General features: G+C 43.5%; 1 protein-coding gene across 1 annotated transcript in view; it reads right to left on the bottom strand.

The window, feature by feature from the left end:
• CNTN6 (contactin 6) overlaps window positions 1–25,703 on the bottom strand; it is a gene marked incomplete at both ends in the record, with an annotated part of 98,730 nt that overhangs the window by 39,174 nt on the left and 33,853 nt on the right. Inside the window, 4 exons of the mRNA XM_082288498.1 lie at window positions 485–669; window positions 8,646–8,748; window positions 10,325–10,528; window positions 17,224–17,319. Of these exons, the coding sequence (XP_082144624.1) occupies window positions 485–669; window positions 8,646–8,748; window positions 10,325–10,528; window positions 17,224–17,319 (588 nt within the window). The remainder of the gene's footprint in view (window positions 1–484; window positions 670–8,645; window positions 8,749–10,324; window positions 10,529–17,223; window positions 17,320–25,703) is intronic.

The following is a 25,703-nucleotide window of genomic DNA, read 5'->3' as shown; positions in this document are numbered from 1 at the left end:
CAAGGAAAGGGAGAAGAGCTTCCCAGATTATTCTCCACTTTTAGCCAGGCTGGAAGGAGAGGGAGGAATGGATGAGTTCCCCCTGCTTTGTCCTCATCTGTTTATGAGACAACAGAGCTCAGCTCAAAGAGGAGGTGAAATCACCTTCACTACCATGAACTGAATCCTTCCCTGCTCTCCATCTGCTGCTGCACCCTGACTCCCTCACTGCCTTTAATATTTCACAGAAATGTACTCCCTCTCTGCCTTGTATTAACCTTTCCAACTTCCCACATTTCCTATCCGAGCTTTGACGCAAAATATCTTCATTTGCTGAGGCTGTAATTCAGTGAAGGTCACTGAGAGCCCCCAATCAGTTCTTAATCAGCTTAACCTGACCTGCACTTTCTACCTCCAGCAAGGGGCTAAGAGACTTCATCAGCAAAACACAACGGAACACCATCCTGTTCCACACTACAAATCAAAATTCAATTAATCTGCTTACCATAGACAAATAATTGACCTCTTGCAATGTTTATTCCTCGAGTGTTTCCTGCGATGCACTCGTAGGAGCCTTCATCTTCCTGCTGAACATTGGGGATTTCAAGAACTCCTCTGGCCCTGCTGTGTTGGATTTTCTTTGCCAAGGAGTTTCCATCAGACCTCTTCCAGCTAATACTTGGGACAGGACTAAAGAATTGTATTTATTAGAGAAAAGGAGAGAGCATTGGTTACAGCAGCGGAAAAAGAATGTAAAATCCTTTTTTGAGAGTAGCAATTTTTTAAAAAGAAATAATTTCTAAGCATGACATACAGAGGTTCATATAAGACTGAGATTTTATAACATGTCCAATTTATTCAGGAGCACAGGTCCAAAGTGGGATGAAATCCTCAGTCAATTCTATGATTTTTCCTTAGGCCAATTTGTATTTTCCCCTTAGTAACTCTTACTTGGGGCTCAAACCTGCTTTTAAACCCTGTGACACTGAAGGAACAACTCTGCAAGTCCAAAGAAACACCACAGAAGTCCTGAATTATTGACTGATTCTTCCAGTAAACAAATTCCCTCTAGCACTAAAGGTATTTTCACATGCCAAAATAGGAAATACTGGCCAAGATTTCAAAAGATCTAAAAATACCAATAAATCTAAATATAAAAACCAGGAGCCAAGGTAGAGGAGAAACTGAGAATTGAGTGAGGAAAGAACAAAATATTGAGGCTGGAAGGAGATAGGGACAAAAAGGAATATTTCTTTTTTCATGTTTCTGAAGTTTTCTATCATTTTCATTTATATTTGGATTAATGTATCCCATACAACAAAAAATAGTGAAGTGTGAAGGCAGCTATAAATACATCTTGGATTTCTGGTAATATCACAAACCATAGGAGCCTCACTTTCATGATCTATTATGTCACCAAAACACTTTGAAATATTAATAGTCTTGGATTTCACAGTTGTTTGCTCTATCTGCAAACTGAACTAAGTTGCTTTTTCTAACAACTTCAGGTTTGAGCTTTTACAGAGGCTTTGGCTAAATGCTGACTTCTTTTCCATTGGAAGTAGCATCAACAGCAATTGAAAACACAACTTTCATGGAAATTAAAAGTCCTTGTTTCCAGTCTCCAAGGTCTCTGCCTGCAGTGCTGACTTACAAAGGATTTATTCCTTTTTAGCACAGACTGTAACTGCTCACACCTTAAATTATTTAAGTTCGAGTCCTTGTTGATTGAACAATGAAATCAAGTCACAAATACAGTTTGGATTAATTTCTTAATAATTCAGGAAGTTTGGGCCTGATTTCTGCATTTTGAGTCTGTGTAATGCGCTACATTTTTCCTCTAAGAAAGAAGAACCAGGATTTGGGAGAAATGTGAGTTCTCTGAACAATTTCCTACAAACAGGAGTGCCTGGGATGTGTCAGATATTGGAAACCAGTGAAAGAGCTGCAAAGAACAACAGAGATTTTATTCTGCTTTTCCCCATTTTGGTTCCAGTTGTAAAAATTCCAGATCTTTCTGGACAACAGTCACTGTCACCACCACCTTTATTAACTGTCCTCTACAATGAGACCAAAAGCTATTTCAGATTCCTTCCCAGGAAATTTCTAAGGGTTTGCTTTTCCTGAGTGAATTTTTAAAAGGTGCTGTCTCCTCCAGAAATCTTGGCATAGAATCACAGGATCATTCAGGTTGGAAAAGACCTCCAAGATCATCAAGCCCAACCTTCCACCAACACCTCCATGCTCACTAAACCATATCAGGAGGTGCCAAATCTACTTGTGCTTTGAAGCCTTCCAGGGCTGGTGACTCCACTGCTTCCCTGGGCAGCCCTTCCCAATGTTTATCCACTTTTCCAATGAACCATTTTTTCCTAAAATCCAATCCAAACCACTCCTGCTGCAGTTTGAAGCTGTTGTCCTGTTGCTGGTGGCCTGGGAGAAGAGCCCATCCCCACCCAGCTCAAGCTCCTTTCAGGTGTTTGGAGAGAGCAACGAGGCCTCCCTCAAGTCTTCTCTCCTCCAGACTAATCCTGCACGACAGCATTCCTGCAGGATTTCTCCACAGCAAGGTAGTTTCAGTTCTTTAGGAAGCCAGACACTTTGAGGTGTTTCAAAGGAGCACAGCTCCAGTGCAGACCGAGTCTGGCTCATGAGTGCCGTGCTGCAGGCAGGAAAACAGCCAGGGGAGCTTCCCAGCCTGGTGTTGGACTGATCCACATGAAGGAGAGCACGGCTGGCTTTGCAAATCCTCCTGCATATTAAATACAGGGTGAGCAGCGACTGTGGAGCAGCAGCCTGCAGAATGCCAGGAGCATTGAACTACTTGCTTTAAAGGCATCTCTTCTGGATTTAATTTCATCTTTTTTTGATGTAACAAAGAGATTAAAGGGAACTAACAGCCGTATGGGAGAAGAAAACAATAATTAGATGCATTCTGCCACCTGAAAGAGCTTCATCTCCATACTTTTTATTGTCTCAGCCATTTGTTTTCTCTCAGCACTGACTATTCATGAATGAGGGATTTCTGTGCTGACACCAAGGCCAGAGGCAGCGCTTGGTGGGAAAAGGCCCCTTCTGTCAACTTGGCAAGTCAGCTTTGCCAAGGTTGGAGCCGAAGGCGCTCCCCCGTTCTCCTTCTCCACACCACAGACTCATAATGACATCCTTGGGGATGTTTCAAGGCAAGCTCTGCTCATTTTTGGCCAAACATGAGGCTGTTTCAAGCTCACTCCTGGTGTCAGCAGAGCAGGCAAGAGAAACCTTGGAGTCCATCAGCTTCACTGTGTTTGAATTCAATAAATAGTTAACAGTGCTTTGTTCTCCTGCCAGGGAGCCTTGATTTTATCAGAAAAAGGAATTCCTTTGTCAGGACAGCAGCTCCACCTGAGCTGCAGGTAAAGGAGCAGAAACTGGGAGGATCCATAGCTCAGCCAATTCCATGGGAAGGACCTTCCTAGAGAATATCTGCATTTCTTCATTGATACCTCATTTATAGAATTCCCAGCCCCTTCAGTCACTGTATTTTCCAGAAAACAGGGTTTTGGGTTGGTTTCACCTTTTTCTGCTGCTAGTTGACATCTTGATAACCAAATCTCTTAACAGTAACTCTCACTTGGGCCATGTGAGAGTTAAGTTTAACCTTTCAAGGTTAAAAAAAACCAAAACCAGTTTGATTAAATTGGATTTTGGAACAAATAATCTATTTAGAAATTGATGTTTTAAGGAGTGTCCTTGAGGTGTAGGTAAATATATAGAAAACCTGGTCCAATAAATATGGCCTTATGAATTTTTGTGGAATTATTTTGCATGTTCATATTCCTTGGAAAATCAGGATTTGACATTGCTCCACAGACCAATGCCTGCCCATGTAGGTTTGCAGTGGCCCTGCCTCTCATGGGTCTTTCTGTCACTTAGTCCCTCCCAACAACCAGATTAAAACCATTACTGCTTGGGCCTAAAAGTTTTGGAATACATAAAGAAACAATGAGCCCAGTTCCCAAATTTATTACACTTCATAGACAAAGTCTGGCTTTCTCCTGAGTAAATAAGAAAACAGTGCATAAATATGAGAGTGTCTTAGTACATAAATCTGCAGTTTATTTGAAACCTTCAGAGCATCCAGGAGCACTAATTTAATTTATATTCCACCATACAGGCAGCAGAATCACAAAACCATAAGTTACTAACTGGGAAAGAAAAGGAGATGGAAAATATTTTGTGGTTGGTGACAAGTTCTTGTCACAGCAAACGTGAAATTAATTTGTCTGCAGAATTAGAACCCACACCAGGAGGGAGGCTTCACCTTCTTCAGCAAAGATGATGCATTGGGACCGTGCCTCATCTTTTGTCCTGTGCATCTGGGGGCCCTTCAAAGGGAAATTCAATCTGCATTTGGGGTAATGAAGCCTGTGGTTCGTTAGACAAATGAGCCTGAGCTGAGCTTTGAAAGCTGCATCACTGCTGACACCAGGAAGAATTAGGATCCGAGGGGCAGCATAATTGAAGCATTTAATTTTGGATCCTCCTGATGGATTACCTGAAAACAGTGGTTTTCTGCAAAGTGCTGAGTCTTGCTCTCCTGTAGGCACCACCTGAACTGTGTGAGAGGGGATCTGCTCACCCCTGAAAGAACAAATCCTCAGGCCTCGGTTTGATCAGGGATGGGGGCCGAAAACTTCACCTGTAGTGCCACAGGTCATTCCCATCTCTATGATTTCAGAATCCCGTAATCGACCCTTTTAAAGCCTCCCACACAAACAGCTTGAGAATATACCAGAGGTGAAGCCTGGGATTCTTATGTAAATTTAGTAAAAATAGTTATTTGGAGCCCCCTTGGAACTGTGTGATTATCTACTTATTCCAAGCGCTACGAGAAAAACCCTTCCATTAATACATTGAGAGGAAGAGGTGGGATCTTCCCATGAAAAACAAATATTCTGGGGTGAAAGAAATCTTGTTTTATATTATTCACGTATGCTTTGTACAACCTCAGCTGGCAACAGCCCATCTACAGGGATTCTGAACTGATTATTTCCCTTTCTTTGAGAAGGGAATGAAGAAAAATATAAACCACGGACACAGTTTAATAAATATGTGCACCAGACATGGAAACTACTTTGCTTATTTTTGTTCCAGGGACTATTCTTATTTGTGCAGCAGAAAAAGAAAAAAGTTATTTTGAGACAAATCTGCAGAAAGCAGCAGCACAGTATAACTCAACTGAACATAATTCTTCCCCCTGAAAGACAAGGAACAATAATTTGGATATATGGCATGATTAATAGAGCTTGATCCAAACCAGGACTTTTAATACTGGCATAATATTAAACACTGTCATCGTAATGAATATTGGTGCAGAACACAAAGTCTCATCTCTTCTATTAAACTGCCACGGGCTGCAGGATTTGAAATAGTGGAGCCACTATTTCATATTTCAGATTTCCCTCTTTTAAAGGATTAAGTATAAGGTGCAGTTTTCTGTTTAGACCCATCAGAGAGCTGCACTTTTTCTTATATTTCCGTTGCAGCGAGCACTTATTTCCTTTTCAAAATCTTCTCTAATATTTGTGGTGTCTGCTCTGCGAAATCAGGTTCAAAGTCAAGGACTGGCCTGAGATCCTTTGTCCATTTGGGATCCATCCCTCCAAACCCTCTTTCCAGGGATAAATTCTGCCATTTGCAACCCTTTATTTTCCTCAAAACAAGAAGAATTTCTGCGGCTAATAGATGATTTGTAAAAATCCTTAGTGATATTTTGATGTGAAATGCAAAAAGAGCTTTGCAACAGAGCTATGTGGAATGTACCTACCCGAGGGTGTCCCACAGGAGCACATTTTGGGTGACTTTGAGCTCCCCCATGTGAAAAAAATGCATCTTTAAGATGTTTTAAACTGAGTTTTAAACTCAGCCGTGAGTCGGGCCTCTCGCAGCTGCGTTTGAACTGCAGAAGTGCAGTTTTTGAGGGAGGCCCAATTGGTGTGATTTGCTGTTCCATACAGAAAAGAGATGCTATTTCTCTAAATACCACAAAACTACTTTCATTTAAGACTTTTGCAGACCAAAACCCCAGCGGGTTGCCTATGATCTGCCTTCGGTGTGAAAGATTTCTGTTATTCACAGTGCCCAGGTAGCAGCAGCCACGGCATTGTCTGAGCCAGCGGCCTAACAGTGTGAATATAGAAAATTATGGATAATGGGGAAGCAGTTCTGAAATCCAAGCGAGATAATAACCACCAGTGCTTGTGGCAGATCAGAGGTACAGCTCAACGAATGCTGGGCTGAATTGATTTTAACATAAACAGACAATAGCAGGGGCCAGGGTTTTAGTGGAATTTGGGAATCTGGAGGTGCAGGCGGCCACGCTGCTGCATTTAGATGGTTCTGCCTGCAATTGTAAACAGCTGGAGGCAGGAAACTTCCAGCTTTTCACAATGCCACTAATCACCTGCATGCCTTCAGAAAAATGGACTTATCTAATAAGTTAAGAGTGTTTCACCTGCAATCTCTTTCGCTTGCTTTATTCACATCTGAATGCCAGCTCTGAAATAAAGCTTTTCCACTGATGGACATGTTGGTGAGAAGGTGGTTTAATGCTCTGTTTGGAGAGCAAAAACCTGAATGAAACCTGTGCGGTTCTGTACGAGACATTGAACTTACAGAAATAAAATTTAAGAGGAGAAATTCTGAGAAATTCTCCAGTATCAACACCAAAGAGCCTCTGCTCCCAAACAGCACCTCCAACACGTGGTGCATTCAGCAGCTTGATAGCAGAGAGCGTGTGGAAAATGGATTTTGGCTGGTGGATCCCTGGCATTTAGGCAGGATAACTCCAGGGGAGTATGGCAGCACTGCTGCAGTCCTGCCCATGAGGAAGAAAATCTACATTAAAGCTGCATTAACCCTCTCAGCCATTCCTCAGCACTGCATAGAAGAGTGTCCCTGAGGGATCTCATTATCCTTATGTCCTTCCAGTCCCCTGTTTTCTCCTTGTGATGTTCTTAAAATGACCAAATCTGTGCATCACACTAACATGGCCCATCTTTACCCCTTCCCTAAGATGTCACTGCTTTGTAAAGCTCATTTACTGTTTTTTTCTCTGTCATTGCTCAGTGCTTCCCGTGCAACAGATGGAAATGAGAAATGACAACTTGAAATGTAAAGCCTGCATGGACTAACACACAATTAAGGAGGTATTTCAAGAGAAGTAGCTTGACAGTATTTGGAAAAGAAAATCAGCTTTAGCAAGAGTGCTAAAGTCTGGTACTGCTTTTGGGCCAAAGAAGTGTACATACCTTTAATAAAAATTAGCTCTAGTATTAGTTTGTATAAGAATCTCATCTGAAAGGCAAGGCCATTTCAATCTTATTAACTTTTTATTTGCTTTATTTTTCTACTTCCCAGGGTAGGTTCCAGAGGAACATTTGATTAATTTGTGCTGTCTGCAAGTCAGGCTTTTAACCTCTGGGAAAGCTCTAAACACTTCAAAAGCTTACAGCCTTGAAATGGATTGTCAAAGTGAACTTAAACTAAATAGAGGTCAACAATCTAAGGGTTATTTGGGCTTTTCCAGGGAAAACAATGCTCATTGGAAAGACGGGTTTGTGGGCTGGTTACAGTGATTCAGTCCCCCAGCTGCTCCCTGAATGCAGAGCAGCTGCTTGAGCCACCACTGCAGCTGGGATCGGGCACAGCAGCGCAAGAAAACTTGGAAAAATGCAGGAAAATGGATTTTTGGAAGGAAGGGCTGCTGCTGGGTCTTCCCAGGGCTCTTCAGCATTGCTTGGGAGACAGGAGGGTCAGGAGATCCCACATGTTCTTCAAACATATCCTGATTCCCCACATTTGATTCTTAGCAATGAGAGAGTCCAGAGGAGACACAAAGGGGATCAGAGGGATGGAGCAGCTCTGCCAGGAGGAAAAGCTGGGAGAGCTGGGACTGATCAGCCTGGAGAGGAGAAGCTCTGGGGTGACCTCCCCCTGTGGCCTCTCAAATCCTGAATGAGCTGCAAGAAAGATGGAGAGAGACTATTTACAAGGGCCTGGAGTGACAGGACCAGGGGAATGGCTCCAAACTGAAGAGGAATAAGTTTAGATGGGATATTGGGAAGGAATTGTTCCCTGGGAGGGTGGGCAGGCCCTGGCACAGGGTGCCCAGAGAAGCTGGGGCTGCCCCTGGATCCCTGGCAGTGCCCAAGGCCAGGGTGGACATTGGGGCTTGGAGCAGCCTGGGACAGTGGGAGGTGTCCCTGCCCATGGCAGGGGTGGCACTGGATGACCCTTAAGGTTCCTCCCAGCCCAAACCATTCTGGGATTGTGTGATGTCACACAGGCAAAAAACCATTCCTATTTGGACATCTATCAGGTGTGACTGTGCAGTTACACTGAGTGCTGTCACCTGGGCTCGGGCCTCATCTCTCAAGAAAGAAAATCTTTGTTCCAGTTTTCCCTCCTCTTCCCACATTCCCTCCCTCTGCTTCAAGCTGCACCCAAGAGAGCTTCAGTTACAGCACAGAGTTCTGTCTCATTTCCTTGGGAACACACGGCACAGAAGCAATCAAAGCAAAAATATGAGATTCCCAAATCCCATTCTGACCAGAATAATTCCAATGTGCAAACGCAAAAGAAGCAGTGTTAAACCCCACATTTAATAAAAACAAAACTCTTACTTTCCAAGGGCAAAGCACTCCAGTCTGACAGAGGAGCCCTTCGCTGCGTAGGTTGTCTCTGGAAAACGCACCTCAATCTTTGGCTCATACTCCCCCATCACACCTGTGGAACATCAAACAGCTCGCTCCAGCTGAGCCCCAGGCCTGCCTCGTGCAACAGAATTCCAGGGTGAAAGGAAGGGTGGCATGAATCACTCCAGAGCCTTATGTTCCACCCGTGGTGAGCAGCACATGATGGAGCAGGTTCAACCTCCTGGGTGGAGTTCAACCCTGCGCTGACAATTCTGTGAAATCTCTACATTCCCTGCATTTAGGAGTCAAAGAGCGTGACTTTATACAAGTTTTACATCACAAGTCTGCTGTGCATCAAGGTTTTAGAGACAATTTTGGGTTCACACCTCTTTTTGCCACTAGTCACTCTCAGGATACTGAGTTGATTCTTTCTGTGCGCAAGAAAATTAGAAAATTCCGTGTCCAAACTGCTTGCAAAACACTTAAAACTTCTTTAAAACATCCAAATGTGAGCTGCAGACTTGAGGAAGGCCGATGTAATTAGATGGAATTATCATATTTGAAAATCTGGCTGAACATCTGATAAATCACAGCTAATCCAGTATTAATTTAGGGTATTTAATTTTGCAGCAGGTTTGGGACGGATTTAGGAAACTAAACTTTTAGCTAAACTTCTTAAATGTCTTTTATGTGTCTCACAGTGAAGCTCATTCCAACAGTAGGGATGAACATAAATCAGGTATTTTCCTGCAGTGTCTTTGCCTGCATCTCACACAGAAAATGAACCAGTTCTTGTTTTATATTTAACATAATTTGGATAATATTGCACATCCAACTTCCACTGTTGCCTTAGAGGCTGCCAGTGTTGGAGGCAATCCAGAGGCCACCAGAGCGAATGGGAGAAGATAAAGAGACTGATAGAAGGAATCTGAGAAAAGGAATAGAGTGATGAAAAAAAAGAATCAGAAAAGATCTTGAACATTTGCAATCACAGTTTGTGCCAAATTATTAACGCTGGAGCTGAGGAAGTGCAGCTTTGCTTTGTGTGATCTGCTGACGTTATTGAACGGCACAGCCTCACAGTGAAAGAGTTATTCCACAATGCACAGCTGAGCTTTGTTTGTCCTCCAAATCCAACTCTGCACAGACTTTTGTCACTGACTGTCGCCACTGCTTTGCAAACAGCACGAGTGTATTGAAATTTCGGTGGGCAAGTGCACAAAACAAACTTCGTGTACAGATTTCCAGGTCTGTATTTCTGCCTGTGAGCATTTAATTACAAGTGTTGCCAGGAAGGCATTTGTACATGTGCAGGGGAGTTTCTCACCTCAGCAGCTCGATTTGAAGCAGCTCTCTGGATTTGCTATTTGAGCTATACTTAGATGATAAATTTAGAAAGATTTGTTGGATTTAAACCTCAACACGGGCACAAGGTGGGAAATATTAAAGTGTCACATAACATTCTCTTGTTGTTCAGTGACACTGAGAACTTTCTTTGCATGCTCATCTCCTCACCCCCGTCCCGACAGCCCAAACCTCACTGTGGGGTCGTGCCCCGCTGCACAACCTTCACTGGGGGGATTTTCCCTCAGTGGGGACAAATTCCCAACAGCTGCAGAAGGAGCAGCTGGATGTTTTGGGGCAGCCAAGCCCCGCTGTTGACTCACCATCGCCTCGGAGGGTGAGGGCGGTGGGGGGCCCCCACACTCGGCGCTGTGCCGCGGCGCTGCTCACGGCACACGTGTAATTCCCAACATCCCACGGCTCTACCTTGGCCAGGTACAGGTTTCCCGTTGCCTGGGAAACGAAGCGCCGGCTATCTTCCTGAAGATACAAGGTGTTATTGTTGAAGATCCACGTGTAGGACAAGCCTGGAAAACACGAGACACACGTCACGCATCCCTTCCAGGGGAACCCACTCCCTGGCGGGGCCGGCGCAAAGAACGAGGCAGCTGCAGGGAAAACCACTGGGGATGCACAAATTAGCACAGGCCAGGTAAGCGTTGCTCGAGTTTTCAACTCATTTCAAGCCACTTCAGGAGGTCACAGCAGATTCTGTCCCCTGCTACTTCTCATTTTCCTGCTTAGCCTGTTCCTAAGCAGGAACGGCAGTGCTGTGATGGCGTGGGAAAGCTGCTTTAGTAAACAATTTCTGTTTATGGCGCTTTCCCCCCGAAAATCCAGAGGGCAAATTGCTGCTCAGTGCTGCAGCTCCTTTCCTCACCCTCAGTATGGAAAAATTAAACTGGTAACATGGAGCGTGATCATTGGATTTTCATGGAGGAAGGAGCTGAGCTGCACACAAGTACTTTGGAGATTACTTAGTATTTGATCTCATGGCATGTTTGATAACAAACATCCCCTTATCTTCCATACTTCTTGCCCTGTTCTCACTTCCTGCCCCACCTTTTCCCACATGGTGCTCCATAATGCAAACCTTCATAATGTAGATCTAGAAGACCAGGCAACTTAAAACTGATTTATTTGGCCAGCCCACCCAGAAAAAACAGATATCCTTGGGAGTTTACCATTCCCTGCTTTTGGGAGAGACTTTTGGGCCAAGCCTTGGGTGCTGAGGAGCAGGTTCAGAGCTGATCCCCCAGTGTGGGGTCAACCAGGGTGTCCTGCCAGTCCCACTCTGCAGCTGCTCCACACCCAACAGCAGGAGCCGGACTCAAATCCTGTCTTTTACAAGCCACAGTAAATCAGAACTTTCCAAATCTACCAGTTTAGCTCCCCTTAATTAAATGCATAATTCATAAGCCAACAGTGTTCTGCCAACGGCTTCATTTTTACACATTTCCCCCATCAACAACCCCATTCCAAAAAGATTATTTATGTCTCTTTCCCCCCCCCCCCAGCTCCGGCATGGGAGCAGTATGGTAATAAGTCTGCAAACTCCAGTAGTTTTGTGGAGTTTTATGTTATCAGCTTGCAGCATTTTAGGACTCTCATTAGAAATGATGCATCTCCAGGGAGCAATCAATGACACTTTCTATACTTGGCTAAATCCTGCAACAGGCTCCGTTTTACTGCAGATAATGCGAAACTTTCCCGAGGTCTGCAGTAAACCTGGGAGATGCAGCAATTAATTCTAGTGTAATCCAAGGTGTGTGCAGGTACATGTGCTCACCCACAAGATTAAAGCCCTACGTTGGCACATTTACCTGCCCATGCACTTTGAGCATCCATTTACAGGGGAAAATCTGGAGATGGAGGGGTTTTCCTACAGGAAGGATCAGAAATGCTCTGTCTTGCAGAGATACGCAGACACTTTTCCTGTCTCAGGCACCGGTTTTGCTGATGCACACTGTCTGGGCAAGCAGACCAAAGTGTGCAAAATTCGGATTTCAACTCATTTCTTGAAGGTCTCTAAGCTGCAAGATGGGGAGTCTACAGAAAACGCTGAAGATTTGCGAGGTAAATACTTCAATCTATGTTCAATTAAATGTTGTCAGCATTTCTTTGGAAGAAATACCTTGGATCTGCCGTCTCCCCAGATTTCCCAAAGCACTGAGGGCTGGTACTCCGATGTGCTTTTCCTGCCAGCTGGAATTTTTGCCTTCCTCCTCACCCAGACCTGCACCAAGGCACCTCTGGGCAATAAAACCACTCTAAGTGGTTGAACCTGACATTTGGATGCCCAGATTTCCATGCCAGGATAGTGTATCCAAGAGAATCTGGAAGTAATTTTGAAAATGACTAATAGGGAAAAGCAGTTTGGAAATTTCCCTGCCAAAGTTCTGGTGGTGGAAATTACAGGGTTGAAGAAAGCCCTGACCCTGTCTAAGGGCAGCCCTGTACCTGCCAACACTCCAAAAGGATTCCCAGGAAGGTTCTTTAAAACATTTTATGGCATGGCACCAAAACCCAGACTCCAGCCCTGGCAGCAGGTGATGCAGCTAAATCTTCTGCACAGGATGGAATAAAATGAAACAAAACTCTAATAAAGCCAACTTTATGCTACACAGGCATTCCTCAGGAGGTCAATCTGTGAATTAATTAATCACTGAAAGAGAACCAGACCTTTTCTGTCCTGATTTCAGTTCTCAGGGGGTTCCAGCTGACTTCATTTTCTGGAGTTTCTGTGCCTCTCTTCCTCTCTGCTCCCCACCATTGCTTTGGGGACTACTGATGAATTTTTCCATTAATGGGGAACAAGCACAGACCCCTCTTATTCATATTTAAATCCCTTTTCCCCCAGTATGAGGGATATAAACACTCCCCCTTTCCTAACAGCAGGTTCCTCATCACCCATCCGCAGGCCATCCTTGCCTAGAGCCTAATTCAGCTCCACTAAAGTCTGTAGAAACCCTAATTTTAATTGACTTCAGTGGGAGTTGGATGAAGTCTCAAGAGAAAGGAGCCAAACTTAGGAGACTGAACTTTTTCTCATGCTTTTAAGGCATAATACCAGCAACCTACTCCCTTACTCAGTATCTTTCCTTGAAAAGTTACTGCAGCAACAGGTAATAGAGTAGAAAATCCAATACTGTGTTACAAAATCTTCCATTTTGGGTCACTTGGATTAAATCAGAGGAGCAGATCCACTGATTGAGCCAAAGAAAGGAGAAAAAGCCCCTTGCTCCCACTTTTATGGCAAAGCAGGAGCTATTTCATAGTGCTGCAATATTAGGGTGTGTTTATTTGGGGCCTTTTTAATCCAAGGGAAGTGATTGTGGTGTCAGTGTCCCTTCTCACCCCAGAGACCCCAAAAACTGGTTAATCCACCTCACCTTCCAGGTGGGAAATTCCTGAGCTTGGCCAGGCTGGAGAGCCTCTCCCAGCGCTGAGTTTTCCTTTAGAGCTCAGCTGGGAAAGAGGAGGAGCTGATAATCATTCCTGATCTACTGATCTGGGGAACTGAACATTTCAGTGCTTCCCTCAGCCCAAGCAAATCCCAATGAATCCTGCTGGATCTGCAGCAGAGCAGCTCCAGCCAGGCTCAGGGAGGGGACTCTCCCTCCCTCCCGAGCTGTGGGAAAGCTGGATTAAAGATTCATAGGAGCAGAGAGAAAGGGACTCTCAGCCCATGACTCAGGCACCAAATTTGATAAAGGGAGAGACACTTCAGACCTTCCCTTTCAGATTGTGCACTTTACCAAGTGCAGCGTTTAATATAAAATGCAGAAACCAAAGGCCCTTTCACAGCATTGCTCATCCCATCCCATCCTCTCCAAAGCCCAGTTTCACCTCCTTTCCCAACCTTCTGCAGGCTGAGGATTGGGAATTTTTACCTCCCAGGCAGGTCTATAGGACTCCTACTTCCTTAGGAGTGTTTTGGGGTTTATTTAGTCTCCCTACAGCAATGTCAGCACAGAGGAAAGCCCAGAGCCTCCATCCCACTCCTGGCCCTGGGCAGCTCTTCCACACAAATAAATGCAAATGCAGAGTGATCCTGCTGCTCCTAACAAGATTAGCAACTTCCTTAAAGCTCTGCAGGGAGCCAGCTCCAAGGAAACAAGCTTTAGATCAGGCTTTGCTTCTAAGAAAATAAATGAACAACAGTCCACCCCACAGTCTTGTGTCAAGTATTACCATTTAGGCAGCAGCTTCTTAAGCACAGGCAGGTCAAGCTCATGTGTAGCTGCAGAAATTAAGGCTTCTTCCAGCCTCCTCCCTCCATGCCTTTCCCTACCTCAGAGCTCTCTATAAACTGCTTTTTTTCACTAGTAAAATATTACCTGTGTTGATTGTACAGGGAAAAAGGGCTGACCTAAAGAACTGAAAGCAGAGCAGGGATCTGGTTCCGGGAAAAAATGCAGCTCACCTGGTCCCCCCTGCCCTGCTGAGGGTCTCTTAACAAGCAGAGGGATGGCACAGCTGAACTTTATAAGGTGTGGTAATGAGCCTCATAAATAACAACAGAGCCACCTGTGCATAAATAGGTGAGGAGGAGCTGGTTGAGGGAACAGAGGATTTGGAGTGGGTCAGGTAGCCTTGGGCAGCCCTGCTCTTGCTTGAAAAGCTAATTAGAGGCTGTGATTTTGTGTTCATTTACTGTAATTTTTAATAGCTTAATTGATCTAAGAGATAAACTTAGGTGGGTCTTTCTTTCTTTCATGTTCGTGTTTGAAAATCCTGAAAGTCCTAACATCAGTTCACAGCAATATGCAATTCTCTTTTTGTTCTCTGAGGTAGTTTAAAGCTGATGTGAAAGCTGCTGGAGCAGCCTTTTTGTTCATTTGTTTGTTTGCTTGGTGGGGTTGGTTTGTTTGTTTTTGTTTTAAGCTAATATATTCTTATCCTCTGTTTAAGTGAGTCACTCATTTTTCTTGTACAAAAATAGCTTGGCAATGCTCTCAGTCAAGAAACCAGCATACAAAAAAGAAGCAGCATATCTTTCCTTGTCAAATGTATTGGAAAATCAAACTTAATTCCAATTAAACTTTAAATATTTTGACCATGGATCAACACTTGTGGTGTCTAATAAGCAGCTGAATGTCCTGGTGAGCCCTGCAGAGTTTTCCTGCGAGCAGGAGGTTTAACTCCAGTGCTGTGGTGCAGGACCAGATAAACCTGGCAATGTGAGGGGTAGAAAGAGAAGTAAGGCACCTCCCTAGAGACCACAGGTGGTAGAAACACTTCTGGAGCTCTTGTTCCATCTTCTGGGTATTATATGGTGGGAATAGAATTAATGAACCCTCCCTGTTTTCCATTCTATTATATCTATTCCTCTTCTTCAATTGTTATACTGACTTTTATAGGTTGGCAGGAGGTTTTACCCTGTCTTTCCTATTTCAAATTTCCTATATTAATAGCAGCTGCTTCAAACAACTGCTGTACAGAGGGTTCCTGTCTTCCTTCAAGTCATTGCATCACAGGAAAGGCAACTCTTTGCTGCTGGTAGGGCTTATCTTCCAAATTCCTTGACATCTCTCTAATTCCCACCGCATTTAAAGTGCTGCACAGAACACTTGTACTGTGAGCTGGAAGCACAGTTAGCAATCCTTCCTCCTGTAGGTGTTGTGAGGTGGACGCAAGGGTTTCAATTAAAAAAAGCCAAACAACTAAATATGCAATCCTTTCCAACAAAAACAACTTCCCAAGCATCCTGAAATAGTCTGACTTACCATGGCTCACACCATGCACTTCATCCCCCTGTAAGATAATTTTGGATCCTAAACACAGTGTTTAGGGATGACAAAAGGACTCAGGCTCTGCTCTCTGGAGACTTGTTATTTCAGGGAATGGATTTTCCAGGCCTGCTGGTCAGCAGCTCCCAGCCCCAGCTGCAGGAACACTCTGGTAAAGGCTTTGCTCATGGATCCCATTTTGTCAGTTCAATTAATCTGGGGGTAACTCACCTGGTAACCATTTATTTGTTCTGAACGTTTTCTTCTCCTCCTTCCTATTTGTCAAATCATAATTTTACCCTGCAGCAGGAAGAAAATGGGTAGTTCACTGGCTCTAGGATGGATGTGTTGTCTTTCTGCCTACCCCACTAATACATTTGAGGAACTCTTTGAAGCTTTCGTGCCCTTAAGGACCAGGTTTCACTTAGTCTCCTTGATTATATCCTCCTCTCATATGGCTGTAAACACCCAGTGAACCGACACTTCCTCTTGGTAGGACTGGAGGCTTTCTATTGATTGATGGGTTTTTCTCCCTCTCTGAAATCCCATATCCTCTTTCTAGATCACTATTTACCTTCTCCTGGGAGTTTGTCTTATGCCTCTGTTTCTTTAAGAAGAATTGAGGATTGCTGGGAGGAGGACATGGAAAACTGCAGCTCCTGTGGATGTGCAGTCACTGCTGCCAGAAGCAGAACGTGAGTCATCCAAGAAGTGCTGCTCCTTAAGTCCAGAACAAGATCATTTGGTAACTATTTCATTGATATTTCCTCTTTATTAATAGATATTTGCTTTACTAGGGTAAAATTTTCACCTGGATTCACCTCACCCAGAAAGGAAGATCTCCAAGGTCTTATGGTGAGGAAACAGCAAGAGGCAAAGGCACCCCCAAATCAATTCCTCAGCAAACTCCTTTTCATTCCCCATCTGAAGCACTGATGATTCCTAAGAACCCTGATGTGGGCCGTCCCCCTTTAATCAGGCAGTTCACCTCTCCAGAAGCCCCTTCCAATTTAAATTATTTTATGACTATTAGGAAGGAATAAAATCGGGGATTCAAGAGCAGAAGCCAAGCCTTCATGGCAAATCCAATGTGACTGGTGCAGGATTGAAAGGAGAGCATTGCAGCAGCAAGCACTGAAAATTCCATGGAGACCTGGAGGAGTTCTGGTGTAGGAAGAATTGCTGAGGGTTGCTCTTCTGCCATTCCATGAGGACCAAGGCCCTGGGATAATCAGGAATGACAGCAGAGGGTCTTGCAGACCTTCATGCTGTTTTTCCTGTGTGCCAAGGAATGGGAGGCTCTACTCCCTCACAAAACAATAAAAAAGGGCCCTAAAACAGCGTGAACCCCGTGTCTTTTAAAGAAACAAAATCCAAATTTGTTGTAAACCCAGTAACTGATGCACAAGCAAATTCCAGTGCTAATCCCATAGGGAATTCTGCTTCTCCTGAGGCAGAGCAGGGGTGTCTCGGGGTGTCCCTCGCCATACCTCCGTGGTGGGGGGGAGTTCCACAGAGCAGGACCACTCCTTGTCCCTCTCTCACGGACACCGGGCTTCTCAGTCTCGTCTCAAAGTTTTCCAGGTCTTGAGGGAGAAGGAGAAAACAAAGCCTGGTTATTGTCAGCAGATTTATTCCCAGCTGCACCCCGATCTATCCATTTATTCACTCAAGAACAGAGTCACATATTGGCCAGCAGAATATAATTTCATTGAGAAGTTGTATGGGAAAATCCCTTGTCCAATCTGATAGCATGGAATTACAGGATCATTAAGGCTGGAAAAGGTGTCCCAGATCATCCAGTCCAACCATTACCGAGTCCTTTGGCATGCACAAAATATTTATTCCTACAGCAGTTCTACTGCAACTCTGGGAATTTGTGTTTACAGCTTCTACTTCCAAAGCCAGTCTATTATTCCATGACTTTTCCAGCACCAGTTTTTGGAACTTGCAAGACTTAATCTGCATGAGTTGGAAAAAAAAAAAAAAGCATTTGGTAGTGTTTCCTTTTCTATAAGAATAAAGAACAGCTGTGGTCTAGATATAAAAGCGATAATTAAAGATCAGCAGCACTCCCACGGAGTGCAGGTTTAAATGATGATAAAAATGTGTTGTTTTCTTAAAGATTCTGTTCTGTCCCAAACTGGCTGAAATACTTGGATACGTTTTAATTGCCTTGAGCTTTAGCACTGGTTTTAAAGGGGAGAAAAAGGGGACTTTCAGTGGGAAATCTCCTGTATGAATATGAATCTCCTATATGAATATGTCCATGCCCGTCTCCCACAGGTGATTTTTATGGCTTTTCATGTCTATTTTTTACCCAGCCTAACACCACACTCAAGCTGCTGCTTCCTCACATTTCACTGAGATGTTGAAGAATTATCAGCCTGATTTGCTGCAATTCAGTTACAAAACATGACACAAAAGTCGTGCTTTAAAAAAAAAAAAAACAAAAAAAAGACCACATTATTTACTTTTTGATCCAGTTCTCATCCTAATGAGAAGCCTTCCCATTTTGCCAGAGCCATTTGGGAAATGATTGCTCGAAACACATTCAAAATATGCTTTAATACAGTAAATATCAGCTTCCCTTTATACCGCAGAGCTGCAAACTGCCTGCCCTAAGCCCATTTTATTTACCTTGCTGCAGATTCTTGTTTCAAACAATTGTTCCATTTTTCATCAGCTGAACACCAACCCGAGCCAGAGTTCAATAGAGAGAAGCAGCCCTTGCTGGTCAGAGCAATAACGATTACTACCTGTACAGCCTCAGCTATTTATGTCAATATATCAATTTTCTCCCCCTTAGCTGAACTTTACACAGTTAATTTTTCTTTTCCTCCTCTTCATCACCTGGGTATTGGTCTCCTATGAAGACATTGTCTGCTCAGAAGGGGCTGGATTGAATTAAGCACCTGTAGCACCTCCTGGTGCTGTCATAGCACAATAGATGGGGCCTGTCAATACACTGGGAAAGGGCTTTAAACGCTGATGTTCTTTTAATTGCCTGCTGGTTACAGCTCTGCCTTGGATTATGGGTAGTTCAAGGAGGAAAAAGACACAAGGAAGGCCAAGAAAAATAGAAAAAGAATTCATTTATTTAGTTGTTTTCCATCCTGTAATTCTAAACAAAAGAGAAAATAGTAGATGGGTGTAATATGATTAATTAGAGTTTGGTTTCATGCTTAAGCTTAGGCCAGTCTCTGAAATTGTGTGGATTTATTTAGTCATTTTGAAAATTCCATCTGAGGAAATGTACCACGTTTTCTTTCTTTCCTGGGAATTGTTCTCTGAGAAGAAAAAGGCCAGCACCAAATATTTCTGTGGAAAAATGGTCCCTTGAACAACCTTCAAGATTTGCGTGGGGTGCCTGGTCTGAGGCTTTGTGCTCTGGGAGAAGGGGAAAAAAGGCCTTCAAATTCTCTTATTTATTGTATTAAATTAAAAAAAAAAATACTAGATAGGTGCAAAAATTCAGATTTTTTTAAGATTCAGGCACTGACAACAAAATGGTCACAGTTCCCCTTCCTATCTCTTTCCCTCAGCCGCTAATAGGAACCAAACTGCAATTTCTACTTAAAAATAGAGTTAAACCCTCAAAAAACTCTTGGGCAGTATGGAAAATCTGTGCAGTCTAAGTAATGCTTCCCAATATTTTCACTGTGGTAAATCAGCCCTGGGTTTTTTTTTGCTGAGAACAAAATTTCACTTCTTATGAGACACCCGAGAAAGGAGGGGGGGAGGAAAAATAAAGGAAGCGCAGAGCAGCAGGAGGAAAAGGTTTTCCTGACAATTGAGAATTAGCTGTGTAATACCTCGCTCTGAAATGGGAATAGATTTTGGAAAGTAATGAGCTGCTGGTAGCAATTTTTAGTTTAATGGCACAATATGTCATGTTATCATTTTTACTCTCATTTTAGGTGCTGTGTCACCTGTCTGTGTCTCTCCATTAAAACTGTGACAAGTGTCCCTGACTTGAATAATTAAAAGTATGAGGATGAGATCTCTTGGGGATTCACTGTTTTATAGGAATAAGGGACCACCTTTGGTTGTATAATGGAATCATGGAATGGTTTGGGTCGGGAGGGACCTTGAAGCTCATCCAGCTCCACCCTGAGACACCTTCCACTACCCCAGGCTGCTCCCAGCCCCATCCAACATGGCCTTGGACACTTCCAGGGATCCAGGGGCAGCCCCAGCTTCTCTGGGCAACCTGTTCCCCTCAGAGGGAAGAATTTCTTCCCAATATCCCATCTGAACTCGCTGCCTTTCAGCTGAATCCATGTGGGGAAAAAGTTGGCTGTGCCTTTTCAATCTCCACTTTTCAACCTTGAGGATCAAAACCCCTAGGCCGGAGTTTGGGTTCTTTCATGGCACATTTGTAGTTTTGTTTTACAAAGCAACTTGAATTTTCCAGTGCAGGAGAAAAGATTTCCATCCCTTTATGCTTATTAATCATAGGTATAAAAAAGCAGCTGTGGAGGCACATAAATCATCATTTAATCTCTTCATCTCACCCATGGCAGGGACAAGTATGCAGTGACCTTATTTAACCCACTTTTTAAAGACCTTTAGAAAAAGACATTTTCTTTAGAGAATCCATTCCACTGCTTAACTCCAAGGTCTTCATCACTCTGCATCTTTTAGAAACCCTCACCTCCCCAAAATTTCACAGGCCAAACCAGAAATGATCTTTTGCTTTGATTGATTTTGATAGATAATTGTACAAAGGGAATTTATTCAGTGTCTGTCTCTGTCAAAAAGAATCATTGAAGAACAAAAAACCCCGACACCTCTGCAAAAGCAAACCAAGGCAAAATAGATAAAGAGAATTCATTAATGGAGTCAGTGTTGCTTCTGTTTCCATCTTTATTGGACTCTTCCTCGAGGCAGGCACCATCTCCCATGGAATATTGTGACAGCTCATTCAAATGGGTTCAATAATGAACTATAAAATAATCTACTTTTGCTTTGCAGTCCAGGTGGGTGAGAGGGGGACGAGGTGGACCCTCAGAAGTCATGTTTGTCTTTGCCACAAAGATTTCTCCACCCATTTTCCCACTTGTGGGGTTGTATTTGCAATGATTTGTTGCAATTTGGAATGTGTTATGTGCATATATAGAAAAAAAAATAATTACCTGAGGATATAAATGCAGATATTCTACTTTGCTCTTGTTATTCTGAAACTCTGGCTGCTGTCAAAACCACTTCTCTTCGCCCTGGGTGTGCATTTACACCAAGAGAGCACAACCACTGTGTTCTCCCAGCTCCTGTTCCCTAGCACAGCTCTATAACATAACATGACATAACCTAATAAAGCAGAATGTTGCTTGTCAAAAGGAGTATCAAATGAAAAGGCTAAGATCAGGTGTTTGGCACACATTTAGATTGCTAATATGCACTTAGGAATAAGATGACTATTTAACAGATGGTATATTTGCTAACTTCAGTGTTTCTGCAGAGATCTATAAATAAATTATCACCTAGTTCCTACATAATTCCTTTCATTCTTTGTCTGTATTTATCTCACTTGAAGAACAACGAGTTCTCTCATACTCCATTGCTCTCTCAGCTGTGAGATTTAACAAAAAACCACTATTTTTTCCCCTGTGATCCATGCATATTGGCAGACTGCTCTTGGTGGAGCACAATTAATCAGCTGGATGTGATAATGAGGTGATGGAGGCCAAGCAAAATGCTCAGATGCTCAAGCCATTCTTCCCAGGAGGAGTGGGAATGTATGGACTCAGCTGTGGGTGGCATGGCCTCGTCTCTGGCTGTGAATGTTGCAGAGCTAAGCGAGGAGGGGCTGTGCTCACAGCACCCCAAACATATGGCATTTTGTGGGATGGAGCTAGGGAATGGCACGGCTTTCTCTGATGGGAGCAGGAATTCTTGAGGTGGAAGAGGCTGTCAGCTCCTCGCCAGGAATGAAGAGAGGAATGGGGAGAAGGAATGGGCCAGAGCTTCTTTCAGCTGGTGTAACCCAATTTTACCTGCTGGTGTCAAGGATGTTATCATGGAATTACAGGGTGGTTTGGGTTGGAAGGACCTTGAAGCTCATCCCATTCCATTCCTGCCATGGACAGGGACACCTTCCGCTATCCCAGGTTGCTCCAAGGCCCGTTCAACCTGCCTTTATCCCAGTTTATGGCCTGAAAGTCTTCCAAGTAGATTTGAAACAGAATAAAAACAGAGGCTGAGAAGAATATGAGCGTTGGATGAAGGTGACCATCGGTGTCACTTTGCTGAGCACAAACCTGCCAGTGAGAGGAGCAAACCCAGCGTGGGTGAGGTGTCTGCCTGGAAAAATGGCCTCTGGAGACAGAAGCAGAATGGCAGTGATGGACAGAAATCTTTCCTGCTGAAGCACTTGTGTTGATTAACAGGTTAATTAATAGCTTCAGCCATGCATTACTATTTCCTTAATGTTTTAAAGTTCATAATAATAGAGATAATCATAATTCCCAGACTGGTTTAGGTTGGAGGGGGCCTTAAAGTCCATCCTGTTCCACCCCCTGCCATGGGCAGGGACACTTTGCACTAGGCCAGGTTGCTCCAAGCAACATCCAATTGCTGTTCATAAATATATTTTTTCTTATTTCCCCACCACCACTATTACCCACACATCTGGGTTTTTTGTTTGGTTTTTTTTAATATAAAACTGCCCTACAGGTGCCAGAGTCACAGATTTAACTACACAACAGAGTGAACACAAGGTCAGTTTTCCTGGGATTAGGGAGCTGCTTCTTAAATATGTCTGATAGGAACAAAAACCTAATCACAAGCAGCAACTCATTCATTTCAACCTCCCAGTCACGTGTTTGAAATTCCTGAACCTGCTCAGGGACAGTCCATCCAAACCAGTCCATTCCAAACCAGTCCCTCTTAAGAAGGAGCATAGAACTTCTCCAAGGAAACCAAGGAAACTTGGGTGTTTTAATATATGAAATTGTTACAGACAATTAGAGAAACTCCAATTTATCACCTTGCATAATTACAACAGTTCATCTGAATTAATGTGATTTCATGCTTTCTTGAACTTTTGATTTTTTTTTTCCCCCTCATAAATGTTTTGTCATTTTATAATCCCAAATATAATGGCTGTAATTACTTGCTATTGAAATGTGCAATGAATGTTAAGGCATGAGGAGTAAGGGCTCCTTACAAATTAGCCACGCTCCTGGGGACAAATCAATACAATTCCTCACATTTCCATGTGGCTGTGTCAAATTGTGATAGATCACTTCTGTTCCTTTTTTCTGGGTCTCTTGTTGCCTGTGATGTATTGCAACAGGAGTGGTGCTCCTGCAGTGATGCAGCACAACAGGGATTTCCTCACAGGGAAGAGGGATATGAAGGACAAGCTCAGCAGTTTTCCAAGGAAGCTCACAGATATGATCTGAGTATTTCCAGCACCTGTGTTAGCACCTGACAATTTGTTACCTTCCTTTGCTCTGACTGTAATGAATCAGGGGCCCCATTTTGGGTCTGAATTTGATGCCTGAATCAGAGAATTTAGGTCTGTTTTAACCACAGACAATAAAAATTAAGTCTACTGGATCTTTACAATTATCTCAAATTCTGGAAGAACCTGTACTTGCAGATTTCGGGTTTGTTCTGTGTTCTCTCACATAAAGAAAGTCCCAAAAAATTTGGGGTTAAAGCCCTTTTAGCTACAGCCTGTGCCTGTCCAGACCACTCCAGAAGCCCCCCTGTTGGACATCACTCCCTGTTTTTTGCTTCTCCTCAGTATTTTTGTACTGAATTGCCTTCTAGGAGATGAGCACCAAACTCTTTCAGCCTGGGTACTAGAGGGTGTGTTATGGAAATATCCTTCTTTCTCCAAATACCCAAATATCTCCCAAAGGAATGGCTAATCTCCTTCCCTACAACTTCCACTGCAAAGTAAATTCTCTTTTTCAGCTTTCCAAACTGCACTAAACTTGCTGAACAAACCCTCTGACAGTTCCTTTGTCTTGATAATGCTGTCAATACATTAATCTTTTCCCGTTAGCATCTAATCTCAATTTTTTAAATGTTCTAATTGATTTTCTATGAGTTCAATTCTGAGATTAAGAGCGGTGTTATCTCTAATTAAGGTGTCTGAAAGCCGCTTAGTATTCCCCATTTCCTGCTTTTTAAGTACTTGGATTTTCTCCTCAACACCTGCTGAGTTCTCCTGCTCCATTTGAAGCACTCGTGAGCCTTTAACACCTCAGGTCTGGAAGATTTGGAGCTGAGTCAGCCAGGAGCAGCCTGGGTAGTGCCTGAGTATCTCCATTCACCAGAACAGGTTAAAAATCCATTGGAATTCCCACTTTTGTTCTCATGGGGAGGACTGCATCCCACTGTGGGTAAAAGGAAAGCTGTTCTGTCCCCCAAAACTCCCTGACGGAGTTGCTTGTCATAAAGAGAGGGAAAACCACAACCACTGGGTCCTGTCCTTCTCCAAAGCTGTGTAATCATCCAAGGACCTTCATCAGTGCTTCCTTACCTAGCTAAATTACTTTGGAGCTTCCAAGGGAGAGGACCTGTAATTTACACTTTAGGAGGAACACAGGCCCCGGGTTTTCAATTCAGCTTAAATGATCTGAATGGCCAATCCAGGCACTAATTTTCAAAGTGGGGAACAATAATTCCTGCCAGAACCTGATTGTCTTATTCAATTAAAGAGTGAAAATGCCCTTTACAAAGTAATACCAAGCCTCTCTAGAGGAAAAAAGTGGAAGGTCACAATTAAATTAGACACAGGGTGAGTTGAGGGAGGGGGGAAAACCCTGAGCTGGCTTGATTTTTGTTCATGCACCAAGAAACCCAGAGCACAGAAACATATGCTGGGAAGCGGTAGAGCTGGTCTACATCTGGCCTTTGTTATTTTTTGCCTTGCTTTTACAGAGTTAGCAGCATAAAATATTAAATTTCTCTTCTGAGCTGAGCACAGGACTTGCTCTGAGCAGTAAGTGTTGATGCAGCCTTAGGGCTCCTGCTCCAAAGCCCATCTGCAGGCCAGAGGCACAGCTGAGGAGCTGCTCCTCTCCCAGGGAGGGGCACAGAGGGAATATGTGTTTAATATTTTATATTCCCAAACAGTTTTCTCACTTGTCACGGCACGGTTCATTTGTCACCTGTCATCACCAGAGTCACTTCGCCGTCTGCAGGAGTTTTCTCCAGATTGGAGAGCTCTTAAACACAGATTTCTCTTCCTGGGCTGAACCTCGAGGGCCAGATTTAGCCCTGCCATGACTACACTGATTTTGCCCGACTTCCATGGGAGATGGCCCTGGCTACTGTGGCAAGTGTCCTTTTGGCAGGGGGTTAATTCTTATCCAAACCCTTTCTCCTTCATATTTCCCGCTGCTCCCACAGCAACAGGTTTTTAACTAAGTGGAGATGGGTCAGGAACTTCTCCCTTCCCTCAGACCTTGTTGTTGAGGACCTGTAGTTGTGCCCTGGTCCTGCAGAAAGTTTCTCTTGCATCCCTGTCCTGGGTTCTGATGGGTACAGTCCCACTTCAGGCAACTAATTCTCTTTATAATGTTTCTACCAACAAAATAATAATCAAGGATTATAATACATACAATAAAAAATGGCAAGGAAGAGAGGAAAAGTGGCAGGGAAGAGGGGGCTCTCACACACTGCTGACAGTGTCTGTGCCTATTTCAGCCCTTCCCAAATTCCTGCCCAGCCCTTTGGAGATCCAGCACAGAATTACTTCTTGTAGAATTACCCTGAGTTCCCCCCAGCCACCACTGCTTTATCTCCCTCATTCCAGCTGCAAAGCCCTCAAAGAATTCCTTCCAATGGGAATTTCAAGATTTACCCAAGTGATTGATGTAGGGGATTTTTGGATGTGAATCTTGTCAGTGGGATTTCAGGTGTAGGTTACACTATTTGTTGTTCTTGCTGTAGCATTTAGAAATGGGTATTTACAGCTCAGTGCATTCTCTGTGCCAGATGTGGTTTTCCT

This window comes from Coloeus monedula, assembly GCF_965178545.1.
Source record: "Coloeus monedula genome assembly, chromosome: 11".
NCBI classification, from domain to species: Eukaryota; Metazoa; Chordata; class Aves; order Passeriformes; family Corvidae; genus Coloeus; species Coloeus monedula.
The sequence above is the reverse complement of the archived record's forward strand: the minus strand, read 5'-3'. Positions and strand labels throughout refer to the sequence as shown.